Raw genomic sequence first — 20,789 nt, forward strand, 5'->3', positions numbered from 1 at the left:
GTCTGAAGCTTAGCAGAACAACGAGAGAAAGAGAGACTGACATTGCCTCAGTACAGTCTGAAGCTTAGCAGAACAACGAGAGAAAGAGAGCGAGAGACTAGAATATGATATTACAGAGACACAGAGGAGCCAATCAAATGGCTCCCCAGACTATTCCCCCCCTTTACACCACTGCTGCTGCTCTCTGTTGTAATCATCGATGCAGAGGCCTGTGTCAATTTGGGACGCAGAGGCCTGTGTCAATTTGGGACGCAGAGGCCTGTGTCAATTTGGGACGCAGAGGCCTGTGTCAATTTGGAACGCGGGAGGCTGGTATGTTGTTCCGGGGTCCTTGTTGGTCCCCGGTTTTATGGGGGGGAATGTGACGACCCTCCCACTCTGTCTGCCGTATCCTGTCTTTGTTCTTGTTTCCTTATTAGGATGCCGGTGGGCGGAGTTGAGAGGGTCGTCAGCTACATGGGAAACACCTGGGCCAGGTGTCTCCCAGGATAAATAGACCTCTTCCACATTCATGGAGGAGACTCTCTCCATGCAGACACCCGTTGTAGATTGTGTTGTGGTTCTTGGTGGCCTTTTGTTTGTTTGCTTTGGCACCTTTCATCACCCTGCATTATCACATTCATTCATGCAAAACACTCACACTACTGATTACACACACCATTGGATATTATACTTAGTTGCTTTAGTTAATAAATACATATTTTGCTACTCCTTATCTCCACATTGTCTCCCTTTGTTACGGGCTTTGAGCCGGTTCGTGACAATAGTCACTTTAATAACTACCTACCTGTACATAATTACCTCAATTACCTCCACTAACCGGTGCCCCTGCACATTGACTCTGTACCGGTACCACCCTGTATACAGTCTCACTATTGTTATTTTACTGCTGCTCTTTAATTATATGCTATTCTTTTCTCGTTGTTGTTGTTGTTGGTATTTTCTTAAAACTACCTTGTTGGTTAAAGGCTTGTAAGTAAGCATTTCACTGTGAGGTCTACTTCACCTGTTGTATTCGACATTTCACTGTGAGGTCTACTACACCTGTTGTATTCAGTATTTCACTGTGAGGTCTACTACACCTGTTGTATTCAGCATTTCACTGTGAGGTCTACTTCACCTGTTGTATTCGGCATTTCACTGTGAGGTCTACTACACCTGTTGTATTCGGCATTTCACTTTGAGGTCTACTACACCTGTTGTATTCAGCATTTCACTGTGAGGTCTACTACACCTGTTGTATTCGGCATTTCACTGTGAGGTCTACTACACCTGTTGTATTCAGCATTTCACTGTGAGGTCTACTACACCTGTTGTATTCAGCATTTCACTGTAAGGTCTACTACACCTGTTGTATTCAGCATTTCACTGTGAGGTCTACTACACCTGTTGTATTCAGCATTTCACTGTAAGGTCTACTACACCTGTTGTATTCGGCATTTCACTGTGAGGTCTACTACACCTGTTGTATTCAGCATTTCACTGTGAGGTCTACTACACCTGTTGTATTCAGCATTTCACTGTGAGGTCTACTACACCTGTTGTATTCAGCATTTCACTGTGAGGTCTACTACACCTGTTGTATTCAGCATTTCACTGTGAGGTCTACTACACCTGTTGTATTCAGCATTTCACTGTAAGGTCTACTACACCTGTTGTATTCAGCATTTCACTGTGAGGTCTAGTACACCTGTTGTATTCAGCATTTCACTGTGAGGTCTACTACACCTGTTGTATTCAGCATTTCACTGTGAGGTCTACTACACCTGTTGTATTCGGTATTTCACTGTGAGGTCTACTTCACCTGTTGTATTCGGCATTTCACTGTAAGGTCTACTACACCTGTTGTATTCAGCATTTCACTGTAAGGTCTACTACACCTGTTGTATTCGGCATTTCACTGTAAGGTCTACTACACCTGTTGTATTCAGCATTTCACTGTGAGGTCTACTACACCTGTTGTATTCAGCATTTCACTGTGAGGTCTACTACACCTGTTGTATTCAGCATTTCACTGTGAGGTCTACTACACCTGTTGTATTCAGCATTTCATTGTGAGATCTCCTACACCCATTTTATTCAGCATTGTATTCGCGGCATGTGACAAATAACATTTGATTTTGATAAGAGGTTACCAAGGAGATCCTGCATTCTTCCCCTTCCCTGTGTCTCTCCATCACCAGGCACTGTGCAGAGGTGGCTCTACTTCCCCACTGTCACAGAGAGATATTCCATTCCACTTCAGACAGCATAAGTTGCACATTTCAGCCATTTCTGAAATAAAGACATGTCTATTTCAATCAAGAGTTTAGAGAGCCCATTTCAGACCCGCTCCATTCAGACAGCCACCTCAAGTCCGCCATTTCAAACCTGCCCGGTTTCAGGCAGATCCAACCGTCCATTTCAGAGCCAGCTGGACTTCTCCTCCTCAAACTTCTGTGGATCAATAAAAGGCTTGTCGATCGACTTGATCATCAGCTCGCCGCAGTACACGCACTCGCAGGCGATGATGTCATCAATGTCGGACTTGATCTGCTCTCGGCTGACCCCGGCGCTTCCTTTCCCCAGGCTGGCGGTGTCGCCCCCCTCCTCCTTCTCATTGGGGGCGGGGCGGTGGCGAGACTTGGAGGTCTGAGTGGCTGCAGCCAACCTCTTCTGCAGCTCACCTAGTTTAGTCTGCTTGTAGGTGGACAGGTGAGGGGTCACCTGAGGAAAGATCCACTGTTACAGTATGTGAGCTTCATACAAGATAACAAGTGACTTAAATTTTAAAAAACACTACTCAACTACTGAATCTCCTGGGGGGGGGGGGGGGAGAAGACATGTTATTTGTGATACATTTTTTGTGATATCCTCCTCCAAGCCTTTTTCATTGTGTTTGTAGCGTACTTAATTTACAAATAAATACACATTAATGACCCAATAACCCTCTGTTTGCTGCAATTGATTTTTGGCTAACTCTTCCTTAAAATCGGGTCAAAGTTCAAGAGAGAAAAAAAAAGGGATGTGCTACTGACCTTCTGGTATATCTATCGTAAGCAAACTGTTCTTGAAATCGGGTCGAAGGTCAAATAAAATTGGTTTGCATACTGACCTCCTGGAAGAGGCAGTCGTAGTGGAACATGTGACCACACAGGAACAGATAGAAGGGTCTGTTGAGGAGGGGGAAGTCACAGGCAGCACATTTCTCCTGGTTCTCCACCACCCCGTACTTGTTCCTCATCTCCTGAATGTCCTCTCTGATCCGCTTGGCGCTCTCCGTCGCCTCCTCCATCTCCTGCTTCAGCTCGTCTATATGCTGGTTGTACTCCTCTAAAGAGCTGCAGATAGCCTCCTGCAGGGAGGGAGGGGGGGGGACATAAAAACACATGACAAATACTTACTAGAAGCTGAGATTTGGTTCGGGAGCCAAGATTACATACTTATAAACATTTGGTTTGGTTACAATGGAAACAATAGAATAGTCCCCCAAAGTGCAAGCTCCAAGGTAAATTAAATGCACCTCTAATACTGTCTCGTACGTTTGTTTGTTTGTTTGTTTGTTTAGATCCTAAATATTTGACTGCAGTATTACCTTAAAGTGGTCTATGGTGACGAAGTCCGGGAAGAAGGGCAGGATGTCTTCGATCTTGAGCAGGTTACAGCTGGACAGACAGTTCATGGCCTTCTTCACATCCTTCTCCTCTTGCACCACGTGACAGGCGATCTTCAGCCACAACTTCTTCCTCAACTCCTCGTCATCCTCAGGCAGGTCAGCACACGTCTTGGCCAAGTCCACATCCACCTGGAAGGAGAAACAGCACGGGAGAAACACCCCAGCCGCTTGAGGAACAGTTTTCAAGGAGCGGGACACTAATCCAGATGCTCGTAAAAAATCCCGCTACGCTCTACGACAAACCATCAAAACAGGCAAAGTGTGAATCGAGAACTCCGATGGAATCCTACTCTGACGGTCGTTGGATGTGGCAGGGGTTGCATACGATCACGGATGACAAAAGGAAACCCAGCCACCCAGTGAAGCGAGCCTACCAGATGAGCAAATGCATTCTATGCTGGCTTCGAGGCAAGCAACAGTGATCCAGGCATGAGAGCACCAGCTGTTCCAGATGACTGTGTGATCACACTCTCTGCAGCAGATGTGAGTAAGACCTTTCAACAGGTTAACATTCACAAGGCCGCGGGGCCAGACGGATTACCAGGACGGATTCTCAGAGCATGAGCTGACAAGTGTCTTCACTGATGTTTTCAATCTCTCCCTGACCCAGTCTGTAAATCCTATATGTTTCAAGCAGAACACCATAGTCCCTGTCCCCAAGAATGCCAAGGTAACCTGTCTAAATGATTATCGCCCTGTAGAACTCACATCAGTGTCCACATCGCTATGGCTCTATCATGGTCCACTCACACCAACACAGTCGTGAAGAGGGCACAACAATGCCTCTTCTTCTTCAGAAGGCTGAAAAGATTTGGCATGGGTCCTAAGATCCTCAAGAAGTTATACAAAAACCAAGATTGATAGCATCTTGACTGGTTGCATCACCGCCTGGTACGGCAACTGCTTGGGCTCCAACAGTAAGGCGTTACAGAGGGTAGTGCGTACTGCCCAGTACATCACTGGCGCCAAGCGTCCTGCCATCCAGGATCTCTATACCAGGCGGTGTCAGAGGAAGGCCCTAAAAAGACTCCAGCCACCCAAGTCATAGACTGTTCTCTCTGCTACCACACGGCAAGCGGTACCAATGTACCAAGTCTGGAACCAACAGGACTCAGAACAACAATGTCTACACTGTATTTCTGATCAATTTGATGTTATTTTAATGGACAAAAATTTGGAGATTTCTAAGTGACCCCAAACTTTGAACAGTAGTGTATATAAGATAATGTATGTATGTATGCATGCATGCATGTTGAAATAATGTCTGTACACATTGAGATAATGTCTGTATATATTGAAATAATGTCTGTATACATTGAGATAATGTCTGTACATATTGATGGTGTAGCCCACTATTTGCACATTCTTATCTTGCAATATCAAACTATCAAGTTAGCTACATATTCATCAAAACTAGCCAAGACACTCACTTGTAGGGCCAGATCGACAGCTTCCTCATACAGCTCCATGATCTTATAGACCAGAACGCAGGCCTGGAGGTAACCATGTTCAGCACACAGCCTCAGGGCATACTTTAAATCATAGTGGATGTCTGACAAGTGGGACCCAGCCTGTCAATAACAACAACACATGAGCTGTATTCATAATATATTGTAATATTATATTTGATTTATTTTCAAGATACCCAAGGGCACTTAAGAGTAAACTAGAATAAAATATAAAATGTCATGATATAAATAATAAAAAGTAAATTCCACAATTATCAAGACATTTGGTCTGCGTGTCCTTGGTGAAAAGTAAAGTGCTATATAGGGAACATGGCCCCATTTGGGTTGACCACAGCCTTGAACCTACCTGTTCCAGGTACCACAAGAGACTATCAGGTTTGTACTTGGCGTAGAGGGACAGCAGGTAGTTGTGTATGGCCTCTTCTGTCACAGTGAGCTGGTAGACACAGAACTCCATGTAACGAATGGTCTCGTTGACCTGTTGTGTTGAACCCATCTGACTGTAGTTGACCAGGGCTGGGATCAGCTTCTTAGGTTCCAGCCTGGAGCCCATCTGGATCCAGGCATCTACCACCTTTTATGGTTATTAAAAAAGGTATATTTATTTTTCAATTAATTAATTCAATTTAAATTAATTTTTCACAAAACAACAAATCTTGAAATTGAAGATAAAGTATGGTATTGTATGGTATTGTATGGCATGTCAAACTTGAACAGACAACGACAATAATAATAACAACAAAACATTTCATTTGAAAGCGGTTAAAAATCGAAATGTATCACCTTCTTAGGTATGTGTTGCATGAGGATGGGGGAAAACTTATAGAAGAGCTTCTCGTCGCAGTGCTTAGAGAGCACCTCCAGGGCGGCGCTGTAGTCATCATGCTGACAGTGATGAGAGATCACCCTCTCATAGTCCTAGAGAGAAAGAATCCAGATCCATCTTTTCTTAAATCCCAGAAAATGTTTTTTAAAAAAGCAACTGATAAAATACATATTTTACACAAAACAGAAAATAGTGTCATAAAATGCCCGTAACATTAGTGTTAATTTAAAACAGCTAATTTAGTTTTAGTCTTTAAAAACAACTTTTATCGTTTTTAGGTCAAATTTGAGAAATTTCATCCTTTGTTAGTTTTAGTTATTATCAGTCGACATAAAAACTATAATTTGGATAATTTGTCTAGTTTTAGTCACAGCCACATTAGTGACCTAATTATGAATATTGAGACCACCTCTAACTTCCATCATGTGCACATTCAGATAGCCTTGTCCAACTAGGTCTACTATCCCTTAGCTGCTAACATTGATATTGTGGCAGATTGTAACCAATGCCTGCCATAAATAACCATACAGGCTTGGCTGCATGTTCAAAACGTGACAACTCTAATTTTCTCCCCATTTTTTAACTGTCAGGGGGAGGGGTGGTAATATAACATTGGGTTCCTTGAAAAAAAAATAATAGAATGTGCTTGACAAAAATGCCAGAAATATTACTGTACTCCTAATATTTCAACAAATAACGTTCATTTTATCGAAAGGAAAATGGCAACCACCATTTACGTTTGCAGACAGCGGCACAAGACTGGCAACACACATTCAGAGAGACTTCTGAAAGTATTCAGACCCCTGGACTTATTTACACATTTTGTTACGTTACAACATTATTCTAAAATGTATTAAATAAACAAAATTCCTCATCAATCTACACACAAATCTTTGCACATTTCTTAAAAATGAAAGACCCTTCGCTACGAGACTTGAAATTGAGCAAACGAGGGAGAAGGGCCTTGGCAAGGGAAGTGACCAAGGACCCAAATGGTCACTCTGTCAGAGTTCTAGAGTTCCTTTGAGGAGATGGGAGAACCTTCCAGGAGAACAACCATCTCTGCAGCACTCCACCAATCAGGACTTTATGGTAGAGGAGAGACGGAAGCCACTCCTCAGTAAAATGGCAGATGACAGCCCGCTTGGAGTTTGCCAAAAGCCGCACACAAGCCTAAGCTCACCATGAACAACGCCAAGCGTCAGCTGGAGTGGTGTAAAGCTCGCCACCATTGGACTCTGGAGCAGTGGAAACGCGTTCTCTGGAGTGATGAATAACGCTTCAACATCTGGGGCAGTTTGACGGACGAATCTGGATTTGGCGAAGACCAAACTGTAAAGTTTGGTGGAGGAGGAATACTGGTCTGGGGTTATTTTTCAGGGTTCGGGCTAGACCACTTAGTTCCAGTGAAAGGAAATCTTAATGCTACAGCATACAACGACATTCTAGACAATTCTGTGCTTCCAACTTTGTACAACAGTTTGGAGAAGGCCCTTTCCTGTTTCAGCATGACAAGGCCCACGTGGACAAAGCGAGGTCCATACAGAAATGGATTGTTGAGATCGGTGTGGAAGAACTTGACTGGTCTGCACAGAGCCCTGACCTCAACCCCACTGAACACCTTTGGGATTAATTGGAACGTTGACTGCGAGCCAGGCCTAATCACACAACATCGGTGCCCAACCTCACTAATGCTCGTGGCAAGTTCGCACAGCAATGTTCCAACTAGTGGAAAGCCTTCCCAGAAAAGTGGAGGCTGTTATAGCAGCAAAGGGGGGACCAACTCCATATTAATGCCCATGATTTTGGAATGAGATGTTAGACAAGCAGGTGTCCACATACCTTTGCTCATGTAGTGTATATACACACACCTCAAATACATCGTACCTCTCTCTGCACATTGGTACTGTAATCCCTGTATATAGCTCCACATTGATCAGGTACTGGTACTCCCTGTATATATCTCCACATTGATCAGGTACTGGTACTCCCTGTATATAGCTCCACATGGATCTGGTACTTCCTGTATATAGCTCCACATGGATCTGGTCTGGTACTTCCTGTATATCGCTCCACATTGATCTGGTACTTCCTGTATGTAGTTCCACATTGATCTGGTCTGGTACTTCCTGTATATAGCTCCACATTGATCAGGTACTGGTACTCCCTGTATATAGCTCCACATGGGTCTGGTACTTCCTGTATATCGCTCCACATGGGTCTGGTACTTCCTGTATATCGCTCCACATGGGTCTGGTACTTCCTGTATATCGCTCCACATGGATCTGGTACTTCCTGTATGTAATTCCACATTGATCTGGTCTGGTACTTCCTGTATATCGCTCCACATTGATCTAGTCTTTTACTTCCTGTATATAGCTCCACATTGATTTGGTACTGGTACTTCCTGTGTATAGCTCCACATTGATCTGGTACTTCCTGTATATAGCTCCACATTGATTTGGTACTGGTACTTCCTGTGTATAGCTCCACATTGATCTGGTATGGCACTTCCTGTATATAGCTCCACATGGATCTGGCACTTCCTGTATATAGCTCCACATGGATCTGGCACTTCCTGTATATAGCTCCACGTTGATCTGGTCTGGCACTTCCTGTATATAGCTCCACATGGATCTGGCACTTCCTGTATATAGCTCCACATGGATCTGACTTCCTGGTCTGGATCTACTTCCTGCATATAGCTCCACATTGATCTGGTCATATAGCTCCACATGGATTACTTCCTGTATATAGCTCCACATTGATTTGGTACATGGTACTTCCTGTATATAGCTCCACATGGATTGATTTGCATATAGCTCCACATGGATCTGGCACTTCCTGTATATAGCTCCACATTGATCTGGTCTTTTACTTCCTGTATATAGCTCCACATGGATTGATTTGGTGGATCTGGTACTTCCTGTGTATAGCTCCACATTGATCTGGTACTTCCTGTATATAGCTCCACATTGATTTGGTACAGGTACTTCCTGTGTATAGCTCCACATTGATCTGGTCTGGCACTTCCTGTATATAGCTCCACGTTGATCTGGCACTTCCTGTATATAGCTCCACATGGATCTGGCACTTCCTGTATATAGCTCCACATGGATCTGGCACTTCCTGTATATAGCTCCACATGGATCTGGCACTTCCTGTATATAGCTCCACATGGATCTGGCACTTCCTGTATATCGCTCCACATGGATCTGGCACTTCCTGTATATAGCTCCACATGGATCTGGCACTTCCTGTATATAGCTCCACATGGATCTGGCACTTCCTGTATATAGCTCCACATGGATCTGGCACTTCCTGTATATAGCTCCACATGGATCTGGCACTTCCTGTATATAGCTCCACATGGATCTGGCACTTCCTGTATATAGCTCCACATGGATCTGGCACTTCCTGTATATAGCTCCACATGGATCTGGCACTTCCTGTATATAGCTCCACATGGATCTGGCACTTCCTGTATATAGCTCCACATGGATCTGGCACTTCCTGTATATAGCTCCACATGGATCTGGCACTTCCTGTATATAGCTCCACATGGATCTGGCACTTCCTGTATATAGCTCCACATGGATCTGGCACTTCCTGTATATAGCTCCACATGGATCTGGCACTTCCTGTATATAGCTCCACATGGATCTGGCACTTCCTGTATATAGCTCCACATGGATCTGGCACTTCCTGTATATAGCTCCACATGGATCTGGCACTTCCTGTATATAGCTCCACATGGATCTGGTACTTCCTGTATATAGCTCCACATGGATCTGGTACTTCCTGTATATAGCTCCACATGGATCTGGTACTTCCTGTATATAGCTCCACATGGATCTGGTACTTCCTGTATATAGCTCCACATGGATCTGGTACTTCCTGTATATAGCTCCACATGGATCTGGTACTTCCTGTATATAGCTCCACATGGATCTGGTACTTCCTGTATATAGCTCCACATGGATCTGGCACTTCCTGTATATAGCTCCACATGGATCTGGCACTTCCTGTATATAGCTCCACATGGATCTGGCACTTCCTGTATATAGCTCCACATGGATCTGGTACTTCCTGTATATAGCTCCACATGGATCTGGCACTTCCTGTATATAGCTCCACATGGATCTGGTACTTCCTGTATATAGCTCCACATGGATCTGGTACTTCCTGTATATAGCTCCACATGGATCTGGTACTTCCTGTATATAGCTCCACATGGATCTGGTACTTCCTGTATATAGCTCCACATGGATCTGGTACTTCCTGTATATAGCTCCACATGGATCTGGTACTTCCTGTATATAGCTCCATTCTTGTGTATATTATTTTATTCCGTGTTAGTTAGTATTTTATTGTTCATAAGCATTTCCCTGTAGAGTCTACACCAGTTGTATTCGGTGCATGTGATCAATTCAAATTGAAAACAGATTAATGAATGACAGTGCACATGGTTGGGAAATTGTCATTTTTTTGTATATAAACAAAAATAGCCTACATGAAAGAGAGAGTAAACATTGTTTCTAGTTGAAGGCAGTGACAAGTCCGGTGTCCTTGATTCACATTAGTTCCAAAGATTGACGAGTGACTGAAGTGACCGCCGTGTGGGAGAGTGACTGAAGTGACCGCCTGGGAGCTGTGTGGGAGAGTGACTGAAGTGACCGCCTGGGAGCTGTGTGGGAGAGTGACTGAAGTGACCGCCTGGGAGCTGTGTGGGAGAGTGACTGAAGTGACCACCTGGGAGCTGTGTGGGAGAGCCGGCAGATCTGCTCAACTGAAAGAAAGCCAATATTCTGCATGAAAAGGAGATTCATGTCAAATTAAATGTCCATTAGTCTCATGTGGGATTCTCGTCTTGTCAAATTTGTGTAGACCAAAACAAAAAGCCATTCGTAATAGTTAATCGTTTTTTCCCCCGGGACATTTCGACTCGTTTTCGCCATGGTTTTAAGTCAGGAAAAAAAGGTCGCTGCTGAGTATTTATCATCATAGTTATTGACAAAATGAACACTGTTCGAAACAACCAAAAGAGAGCAGCAATAAGTACCACAATACAATACCATGAATTAATAGCAGGTTTGGGGTCAATTCTATTTCAATTCCAGTCAATTCAGGAAAAACAATGAAATTCCAATTCTCTTCCATGCTTTTCAATGAAGATAATTCCAATTCCACATTGTGGTTGCCATGGCACCGTAAGGTAGCCTAGGCGAACTCTGTAAATATTGTTCATATCTTTTTTTTTTTAAGTGTCTTTCGTTCCATTTTGTAATACTTTTGTGTGATTTTGGCTGCTCGAGGGTTTGATCACCATATCCTATGGTCTTGACTCAGAGTTTCTGAATCATGATGAAAAGTATTTAGGCTTATTAGCTAACTAGGCTGGCTCTTCAGATTCAAATAAAGTGGCTTTTTGTTTAATCTGTTTGGAAGTATTACACCAAGGACAGCATGATGTGTCCAGACGTAGCAGAGGAAGGTCAGGGACAGCAGGCTGTGTCCAGAAGAAGGTCAGGGACAGCAGGCTGTGTCCAGAGGAAGGTCAGGGACAGCAGGCTGTGTCCAGAGGAAGGTCAGGGTCAGCAGGCTGTGTCCAGAGGAAGGTCAGCAGCAGGAGGCTGTGTCCAGAGGAAGGTCAGGGTCAGCAGGCTGTGTCCAGAGGAAGGTCAGGGTCAGCAGGCTGTGTCCAGAGGAAGGTCAGGGTCAGCAGGCTGTGTCCAGAGGAAGGTCAGGGTCAGCAGGCTGTGTCCAGAGGAAGGTCAGGGACAGCAGGCTGTGTCCAGAGGAAGGTCAGGGACAGCAGGCTGTGTCCAGAGGAAGGTCAGGGACAGCAGGCTGTGTCCAGAGGTAGCAGAGGAAGGTCAGGGACAGCAGGCTGTGTCCAGAGGAAGGTCAGGGACAGCAGGCTGTGTCCAGAGGTAGCAGAGGAAGGTCAGGGACAGCAGGCTGTGTCCAGAGGAAGGTCAGGGACAGCAGGCTGTGTCCAGAGGAAGGTCAGGGACAGCAGGCTGTGTCCAGAGGAAGGTCAGGGACAGCAGGCTGTGTCCAGAGGTAGCAGAGGAAGGTCAGGGACAGCAGGCTGTGTCCAGAGGTAGCAGAGGAAGGTCAGGGACAGCAGGCTGTGTCCAGAGGTAGCAGAGGAAGGTCAGGGACAGCAGGCTGTGTCCAGAGGTAGCAGAGGAAGGTCAGGGACAGCAGGCTGTGTCCAGAGGTAGCAGAGGAAGGTCAGGGACAGCAGGCTGTGTCCAGAGGTAGCAGAGGAAGGTCAGGGACAGCAGGCTGTGTCCAGAGGTAGCAGAGGAAGGTCAGGGACAGCAGGCTGTGTCCAGAGTAAGCAGAGGAAGGTCAGGGACAGCAGGCTGTGTCCAGAGGAAGCAGAGGAAGGTCAGGGACAGCAGGCTGTGTCCAGAGGTAGCAGAGGAAGGTCAGGGACAGCAGGCTGTGTCCAGAGGTAGCAGAGGAAGGTCAGGGACAGCAGGCTGTGTCCAGAGGTAGCAGAGGAAGGTCAGGGACAGCAGGCTGTGTCCAGAGGAAGCAGAGGTGACTGGGCATTCAGAGAAGCAGGTGTTCAAGAGATCCCCGGGACAGTTTTTTCAGACTGTCTTCATTTCTCCTTGAATGTCCCATCGATGACCCCTCCACTGAACCAACACGACCTTTCCCGCCCAAACTGTCTCAACCTCATCACAAGCCCACTGAGACTATCAATCTTCAGCCTGCTATATACTATTGTGTGTTAATGATCAGAGACATTTATTTAAAGAGGACCCCCAAAGGAAATACCTTTTCAAACTTTTTTTTTGTCATCCTCAATTTTAAATGCATTATCCACATGTGGTTGTATTGTGTTTAAATAATATTATAGAGTGAGAGCTAGAGATTTGGTTCACTTTCTGAATTGACTAGAATTGAAATAGAATTGAGCCTAACCCCTGGATAAATTGCATCATAAGATACCTGCATGATGACAGAGAAGTAGACCATGTCGTCCACGTTGCCGTGGCTAGCCAGCAGGTCATAGATGGTCGTTCGGTTGTTATAGAGACACTCCTTGTGTTTGGAGCTACTGAAGAACTTCCGGAACTCATCCCGCGTCTCCTGGAACACCCCACGTTTCCCCTCGTCTGATTGGAGAAGCCCCAGGCGGTTCAGGTAGAGCTCAGTCAGCCAGGTGACCAGTAAGGTGATCTGGGTCTTCTCACTCTGTTTCAATTTATCAATCAAACTTTGGTTTGCAAGCAGGGGTAACATAGTCAAAAATACAGTCCATAGTCCATTCAAAATAGTTAAAAATAAATCATTATTTTTTTTTACAAATTTAAAAAGAGTTTGGTTACAAGTTACCTCAGATCACACAAAATTAGTCTCTGCCCCAAATGACAGCCTATTCCCTATATAGTGCACTACTTTTGACCAGGGCCCTATTCCCTATATAGTGCACTACTTTTGACCAGGGCCCTATTCCCTATATAGTGCACTACTTTTGACCAGGACCCTATAGAACCCTATTCCCTATATAGTGCACTACTTTTGACCAGGGCCCTATAGAACCCTATTCCCTATATAGTGCACTACTTTTGACCAGGGCCCTATAGAACCCTATTCCCTATATAGTGCACTACTATAGACCAGGACCCTATAGAACCCTATTCCCTATATAGTGCACTACTTTTGACCAGGGCCCTATAGAACCCTATTCCCTATATAGTGCACTACTTTAGACCAGGGCCCTATTCCCTATATAGTGCACTACTTTTGACCAGGACCCTATAGAACCCTATTCCCTATATAGTGCACTACTTTTGACCAGGACCCTATAGAACCCTATTCCCTATATAGTGCACTACTATAGACCAGGGCCCTATAGAACCCTATTCCCTATATAGTGCACTACTATAGACCAGGGCCCTATAGAACCCTATTCCCTATATAGTGCACTACTATAGACCAGGGCCCAGACGGTGCCATTTTGGACCAAAAAAAATCCTACCTGCTTCAGGTTGTTGAGTTTCTTCAGAAGGAACTCTTTCAGAGCTTCTTCCTGTTTCGCCTCGATGAACTTCAACGCAATCTCCTCAAAGTAGTTCTGGGTCAGAGCGTAGCACTTAGCGCTCTCCAGGTAACGTTTGTCCTGGAAGCAGTGTTCTGCCTCTTTAGCCAGGACCATGTCCATGCACTCTGGCCGGTCCCGGCAGTACTCCTTAGCCAGGTCAAACTTGTTCATGCTCATGTACATCTGCCACACATCCCTGGCTTCTCTCTGGATGTGGTATCTGGATTGAGGGAGGAAAAACCCTGGACTGTTGTACTGGTCTTTCAACATGTCTTTTGTTTCTAGCACTGATTCCACAGATAGAGGTTGAACAGGGTTTAATGAGCAACGGCTGCGACGTGGTCGTTCTACTGATCCTAGTTGAATGCACTGATTGTAAGTAAGTCTCTCTGAGTCGGAGCATCTGCCAAGTTGACAAAAACACAAAATAATAAAACTGTAAAACGAACCTAAAGACGGCCTTCTCAGTGTAGATCCACACCAGGCCTCCTGCTGGGTCCTTAATCATCTTCTTCAGAGTGCCGAACTTATCAGGGAACACATCCTCGTACACCACCTGTCAAGCAATCAAAACAGACATTCATCAATCAATACACATACATCAAATAAGTGTATTCAAGGGAGCCTAGTCAAAAGAAGTGCAATACATAGGGAATCATTTTAGGCCGGGGGGGGGGCAGGACAAGCAGCCCGTCTCAGGGTGGAGCGCAGTTCACAATGCTCATGTCATTTCATCATGGTAACTTTTAGTCTTGTGGCCGGTAGGTCTACATTTACTGCAGCATAGCCTATGCTGTTATAAAGACCAAACGTCTAATTTACATTTCCGTCTGGATTTTGACTTTGTTTTGTTAATTGTAAAGATTAATTATATATTTTAATTGCAACTGCAGCCTCTCCATCATCTCCATTCAAATGGCAACAAAAGTAGATCGTCCTGTTCTAGATTGAGATAAATGTCCGAGCCAACCACTTTCAGGTAATACATTCAATGCAGTATTAGCCTTAAATTTAGCTAATTAATGATGAGTTTTATGTATAATATGTTTCTGACAGCCTCTGGCAAAGTACCTGTGCTCTCCTGGGGCCCCTCCTTAAAAAAAGGCATGCGAGTCCCAAGTCCCAAAAGCTAGACTAGAATAGATTGCTGGACATAGTTGGGTTTTTTTGGGAGGTTTTTTTTGGGGGGCTCTTGTTTTCTGAATGTTAAATTCAGCAGTCTATACAGCAGTCTATATTACTGACGGGTAGTTTGAAAGGAGAGCGAACTCACGATGGCGGTGGGCTACTTCCTGAAGAGAAGTGAAAGCCTACTGCATCTAGTTCTAGTCCTACATTATTCAAAGGATGTCATTAGAATGATGACGAGAAGGACAACAAAACTGTATTTAATATTGTTGAAAGCGAGGAAGGAATGTAGCAACACTAGAGAGAGAGAGGAGGTAGGATAATAACATTATGAAAAGATAAATATGCGTCAACCGACTAATTTTACAAACACTCCCGAAAATATATATATATATATATTTTTTTTAAATGTAAATCAAATCCGCTAGCCTATACTTGTAACTTTGCCTATACTTGTAACTTTGCAGGCCACATGTGCGGCACCAGAATCACATTCTCTTCTGCGTCATCATGGTTTGAACGACGTGAGTAATTTCAGTCCATATAAATACAGTATAATACAATAAGGTGATACAGTTACTTTATTGTCCCCAATAGAGTAATGTGTTGTGATTGGTCAAAAATAACCAATTAGTGGAAAAAAATATCAGAATTGGACCACCTGTGTGAACGCAGCTTAAGTGCTTTTATTGTAACCCGGCCCGGGGCCCCGCAGTAACCCGGCCCCGGGGGCCCGCAGTAACCCGGCCCCGGGGCCCCGGTAACCCGGCCCCGGGGCCCCGCAGTAACCCGGCCCCGGGGCCCGCAGTAACCCGGCCCCGGGGCCCGCAGTAACCCGGCCCCGGGGCCCCGCAGTAACCCGGCCCCGGGGCCCGCAGTAACCCGGCCCGGGGCCCGGCCCGGGGCCCGCAACCCGGCCCGGGGCCCACAGTAACCCGGCCACGGGCCCACAGTAACCCGGCCACGGGCCCACAGTAACCCGGCCACGGGCCCACAGTAACCCGGCCACGGGCCCACAGTAACCCGGCCACGGGCCCACAGTAACCCGGCCCCTTTGCGTGCGTGTGTACCCACCTGCCCGTTGAGGGTGCAGATGGCCTTGACGCGGTCTGGGAGGAGGAGTAGAAAGTGGAACTGAGTCAACACGATGGAGATGGGCTTGTTGAAACTGAAGTCTATGTCTGGGGTATAATCCCACACCTGATGGGGAGTGGGGGGTAAAATAAACAGAGACAGACAGAGAGAGAGTGAGACAGAGCGAGAGACAGAGCGAGAGACAGAGCAAAGAGAGCAGAGGCAGAGAGCGATGAGAGAAGAGACAGAGAGAGAGAAGAGAGAGACAGAGAGACAGAGACAGAGAGAGAGAGAGAGGGAGAGAGAGAGAGAGAGAGAGAGAGAGAGAGAGAGAGAGAGAGAGAGGAGACAGAGAGAGAGACAGAGAGACAGAGAGAGAGAGACAGAATGATAAGTGCAGCAGAAATATGCATTTCTAGAATACAATAGAATTATTTTGAAAGACAAGTAACAAATAGACCCATATCACCTGTACAACACATCAAACCTTAAAGTATTACTAGCCTAAATATATTACTAAAAACAGTACCTGCACGTCACTGAGCAGCGAGTCCGGCCTGATGTAGTCCAGCTGACCGTAGAGAACTCCATTACCCATCATCCATGCGAAGGCCTTGGGGCAGGACCTGAGCTTAGAGGTGTAGAAGGTGATCTCACTGTAGCCCATGTTAAACGGAAACTCCTGGAAGCTGGGCAGCAGCTCCTAGTAGTAGACATGGCACATTATAAAGCCATGTTCACAAGACATAAAGGGTTCATAGACGGTTATAACAAGTTGGTAAGTATGCTCATTGGCTCTGACTAAAAGTAGTGGACTATATAGGGAATAGGGTCCGATTTGCAACACGGCCCTGCAGTTTTAAAAGGCTGTTTTAACAGACCTGGTTCTGTGAGAAGATGGCGCTGAAGCCTTGCTGCTCGGACCCCTCCGCCACACGACCTACGAACTGGAACAAACGCTTCCTGGTGGTGGCGATGATGACGACTTTAGACTCGGGACCTCGTTCCACCTCCATACAACACACAGGAGCAGGCTTCCCGTCCTCCTCCAGGGAGTGGACCTGTGTTTCCATTACACACATTACTCGGCATAATAAAACGATTCGTTTTGCAAAAGTACTTTCAAACACTTTTTAACAAAAGCTTTCGGCCTGCGGATAAGTTCACGCGAAGGAGTGTAACCATCTCAGCACGGATTGATTCGTTTGAATTTCAACAGGTTTTATTAGCATAGTTTTTCCACTGGTTCAAATTCAATAAAAAATCAAATAAAAAGAGAATACAGTATTAACAGCATTTGTTATTTTTGGTCAAAAAGTTGGTACACACCTACTCATGCAAGGATTGGTCTTTATTTTTTACTATTTTCTACATTGTAGAATAATAGTGAAGACATCAACACTATGAAATAACACATATGGAATAACATAGTAACCAGAACAACAAAAGTGTACAACAAATGAAAATATATTCTATATTCTTCAAAGTAGCCACCCTTTCTCTTGATGACAGCTTTGCACACTCTTTGGCATTCTCTCAACCAGCATCATGAGGTAGTCACCGGGAATGCTTTTCAAACAGTCTTGAAGGACTTACCAGATAATGCTGAGCACTTGTTGGCTGCTTTTCCTTCACTCTGCGGTCCAACTCATCCCAAACCATCTCAATTGGGTTGAGGTCAGGTGATTGTGGAGCAATTTCAAATGAACTTATCCTCTGCAGCAAAGGTAACTCTGGGTCTTCCTTTCCTGTGGCGGTCCTCATGAGCCAGTTTCATCATAGCGCTTGATGGTTTTTGCGACTGGATTGACTGACAGTAATGATGGCCTGTTGTTTCTCTGTTTATTTGAGCTGTTCTTGCCATAATATGTACTTGGTCTTTTACCAAATAGGGCCATCTTATGTATACCAACCCTACCTTGTCACAACACAACTGATTGGCTCAAACGCATTAAGTAAAGAAATTCCACAAATAAACTTCTAACAAGGCACACCTGTTAATTGAAATGCATTCCAGGTGACTACTTCATGCAGCTGGTTGAGAGAATGCCAAGAGTGTGCAAAGCGGTCATCAAGGCAAAAGGGTGGCCACTTCAAAGAATCTCCCATATGACATCTATTTATTTGTTTTACACCTTTTTTTGTTTCTACATGAGTTGATGTGTTATTTCATCATTTTCATGTCTTCACTATTATTCTACAATGTAGAAAAGAGTAAAAAATAAAGAATAACCCTGGAATGAGTAGATGTGTCCAAACTTTTGACTGGTCCTGTACATGAAGATATACAGTACAATGTCATATGTTTATAGTCAGATCCTATCACTGACCTGTTTGAAGTACTGGTCGGGGTTGGTGTTAAACAGGCTTCCCTCTGAAGCAGAGATCTCAGCCTCGAAGATAATTCCCTGGCTGGTTCCCACTAGGATGGGCCCAGTGTTGGTCTCTGTCCTCAGCAGCTTGTTCCAGCCTACACTCTCTATCAGGTGTCCTCTCCAGCGGGACAGAGACCTCACCTTCTGGGTGTTCCTGTTCAGATACAGACACTCGCTGGTACTGAGAGAAATCACCAGGTGGGACCCTGCAGGGAACGAGAGGGGAGACCAGTATTACAACTGGTACTGAGAGAAATCACCAGGGGAGACCCTGCAGGGAAGGAGAGGGGAGACCAGTGTTACAACTGGTACTGAGAGAAATCACCAGGGGAGACCCTGCAGGGAAGGAGAGGAGACCAGTATTACAACTGGTACTGAGAGAAATCACCAGGTGGGACCCTGCAGGGAAGGAGAGGGGAGACCAGTATTACAACTGGTACTGAGAGAAATCACCAGGGGAGACCCTGCAGGGGAGAGGAGACCAGTATTACAACTGGTATGGACAGATCACCAGGGGAGACCCTGCAGGGAAGGAGAGGAGACCAGTGTTACAACTGGTACGGACAGATCACCAGGGGAGACCCTGCAGGGAAGGAGAGGGGAGACCAGTATTACACCTGTGGGGTCCTGAAAGAGCTCCCTGGTTCTCACCTGTGGGGTCCTGAAAGAGCTCCCTGGTTCTCACCTGTGGGGTCCTGAAAGAGCTCCCTGGTTCTCACCTGTGGGGTCCTGAAAGAGCTCCCTGGTTCTCACCTGTGGGATCCTGAAACAGCTCTCTGGTTCTCACCTGTGGGATCCTGAAAGAGCTCCCTGGTTCTCACCTGTGGGGTCCTGAAAAGAGCTCCCTGGTTCTCACCTGTGGGGTCCTGAAAGAGCTCACTGGTTCTCACCTGTGGGGTCCTGAAAGAGCTCACTGGTTCTCACCTGTGGGGTCCTGAAAGAGCTCTGGTTCTCACCTGTGGGGTCCTGAAAGAGATCCCTGGTTCTCACCTGTGGGATCCAGGAAGAGCTTGTGTACTCTGCTGTCCTCCTTCCTCCCCAGTTCTACCTGGTTGGGCTGGTCTGGCTTGGCAAGGTCAATCCTGGAACAACATACAGAGGATATCTTAAACTCCTTTATAAAGTCAAATCTACTCATCTTAGATACCAATATGGTATACAATTTTCAGTGAAAACACACAGCTATTTCAGAAGATATTTTAAAGACATGAAATATCATCCTTACGTCAATCCACAATTATACATAATTACCCTGAATGACTGACATGATCAACACTTAATCCATCATTTAGCCTTTAATCCCATCATTTAGAAATCACATCAAGATACAAACTGCACCCTTCACCCATTCTGTCCTTGGACAGGCATGGCTAACAGGGCGATTCACAAGACCATGATAACGCTGGATCACTAGAGGGTGTTGCAGATAAAGAGTCCCCTACCTCAGCAGAGTGTCCTTCCCTAAACTCATGCATAGCTGATTGTTGCACACAGCAAAGTGGTTGATCTTCTCTGGGGGTGAGAAATCAATCCTCTGTTTGTTGAATATCGGCTTCTCCTCCTCCAGTCTCACATTCACGAACCCTACGACAAAATCATTAATCACGTATGTCAATCAATCATCATCGTTGCCAACATAATCGATTCCATATGATCAAATCGGTATCAAGCTACCTAAACATTATACAGATACAGATTTATATTAGCTATATGAAAGTAATTCGGTGCACAGATTCAACCACAATGACGGTCCCAACTAGCCTTATCATAAACAAAACCCGATCGAGAGGCCCGTAGCCTTGCCCCAGTACCGGAGTGTGTCATGCCGATGTTGGCAGCAGACAGGCGGCTAGTGTGTTGCACAGGGTGCCTGCTGTTCAGCGAGTCCTCGTATTCATCCAGGATAGAAGACATTGCAAAAAAAAAATGTAAGGGTGGTCTAAAGCAGAGAAAACCTAACTAATGGCTAACTTCTAATACAATATCAGATCATACGACGACATGACTGCTCTTGATATTTAACAATCGGCACAAAACAGATTCGGTTGCCTGCGTCTCGTGAGAAATGTTTCAGAAATAGATGAGTAAACCCCCAAAAAATAAGAAAACTGTATAATCTCATCCATTTAAAAACTATCGAAACATGCTTATTTGGTGAAGCTTCCTGAAGATATACAAATGCCCAATAAGGGAG

At 45.2% G+C, this 20,789-nt stretch overlaps 1 protein-coding gene across 1 annotated transcript; it reads right to left on the minus strand.

Moving 5' to 3' along the window:
* Positions 1 to 1,933: 1,933 nt before the first annotated feature.
* On the minus strand, positions 1,934 to 20,789 carry LOC123990491 (vacuolar protein sorting-associated protein 18 homolog). Its single transcript, XM_046291041.1, has 16 exons — positions 20,407 to 20,789; positions 20,038 to 20,179; positions 19,586 to 19,677; positions 18,551 to 18,801; positions 17,102 to 17,281; positions 16,750 to 16,923; positions 16,221 to 16,346; positions 14,468 to 14,574; positions 13,956 to 14,238; positions 12,923 to 13,168; positions 5,908 to 6,042; positions 5,471 to 5,698; positions 5,086 to 5,226; positions 3,575 to 3,784; positions 3,095 to 3,334; positions 1,934 to 2,706 (listed from the first exon to the last, which is right to left on the minus strand). The coding sequence occupies exons 1-16, from the start codon at positions 20,507 to 20,509 to the stop codon at positions 2,404 to 2,406; spliced, it is 2,961 nt and encodes a 986-aa protein (XP_046146997.1). The 5' UTR covers positions 20,510 to 20,789; the 3' UTR covers positions 1,934 to 2,403.

Source organism: Oncorhynchus gorbuscha, linkage group LG12 (genome assembly GCF_021184085.1).
Source record: "Oncorhynchus gorbuscha isolate QuinsamMale2020 ecotype Even-year linkage group LG12, OgorEven_v1.0, whole genome shotgun sequence".
Classification (NCBI taxonomy): domain Eukaryota; kingdom Metazoa; phylum Chordata; class Actinopteri; order Salmoniformes; family Salmonidae; genus Oncorhynchus; species Oncorhynchus gorbuscha.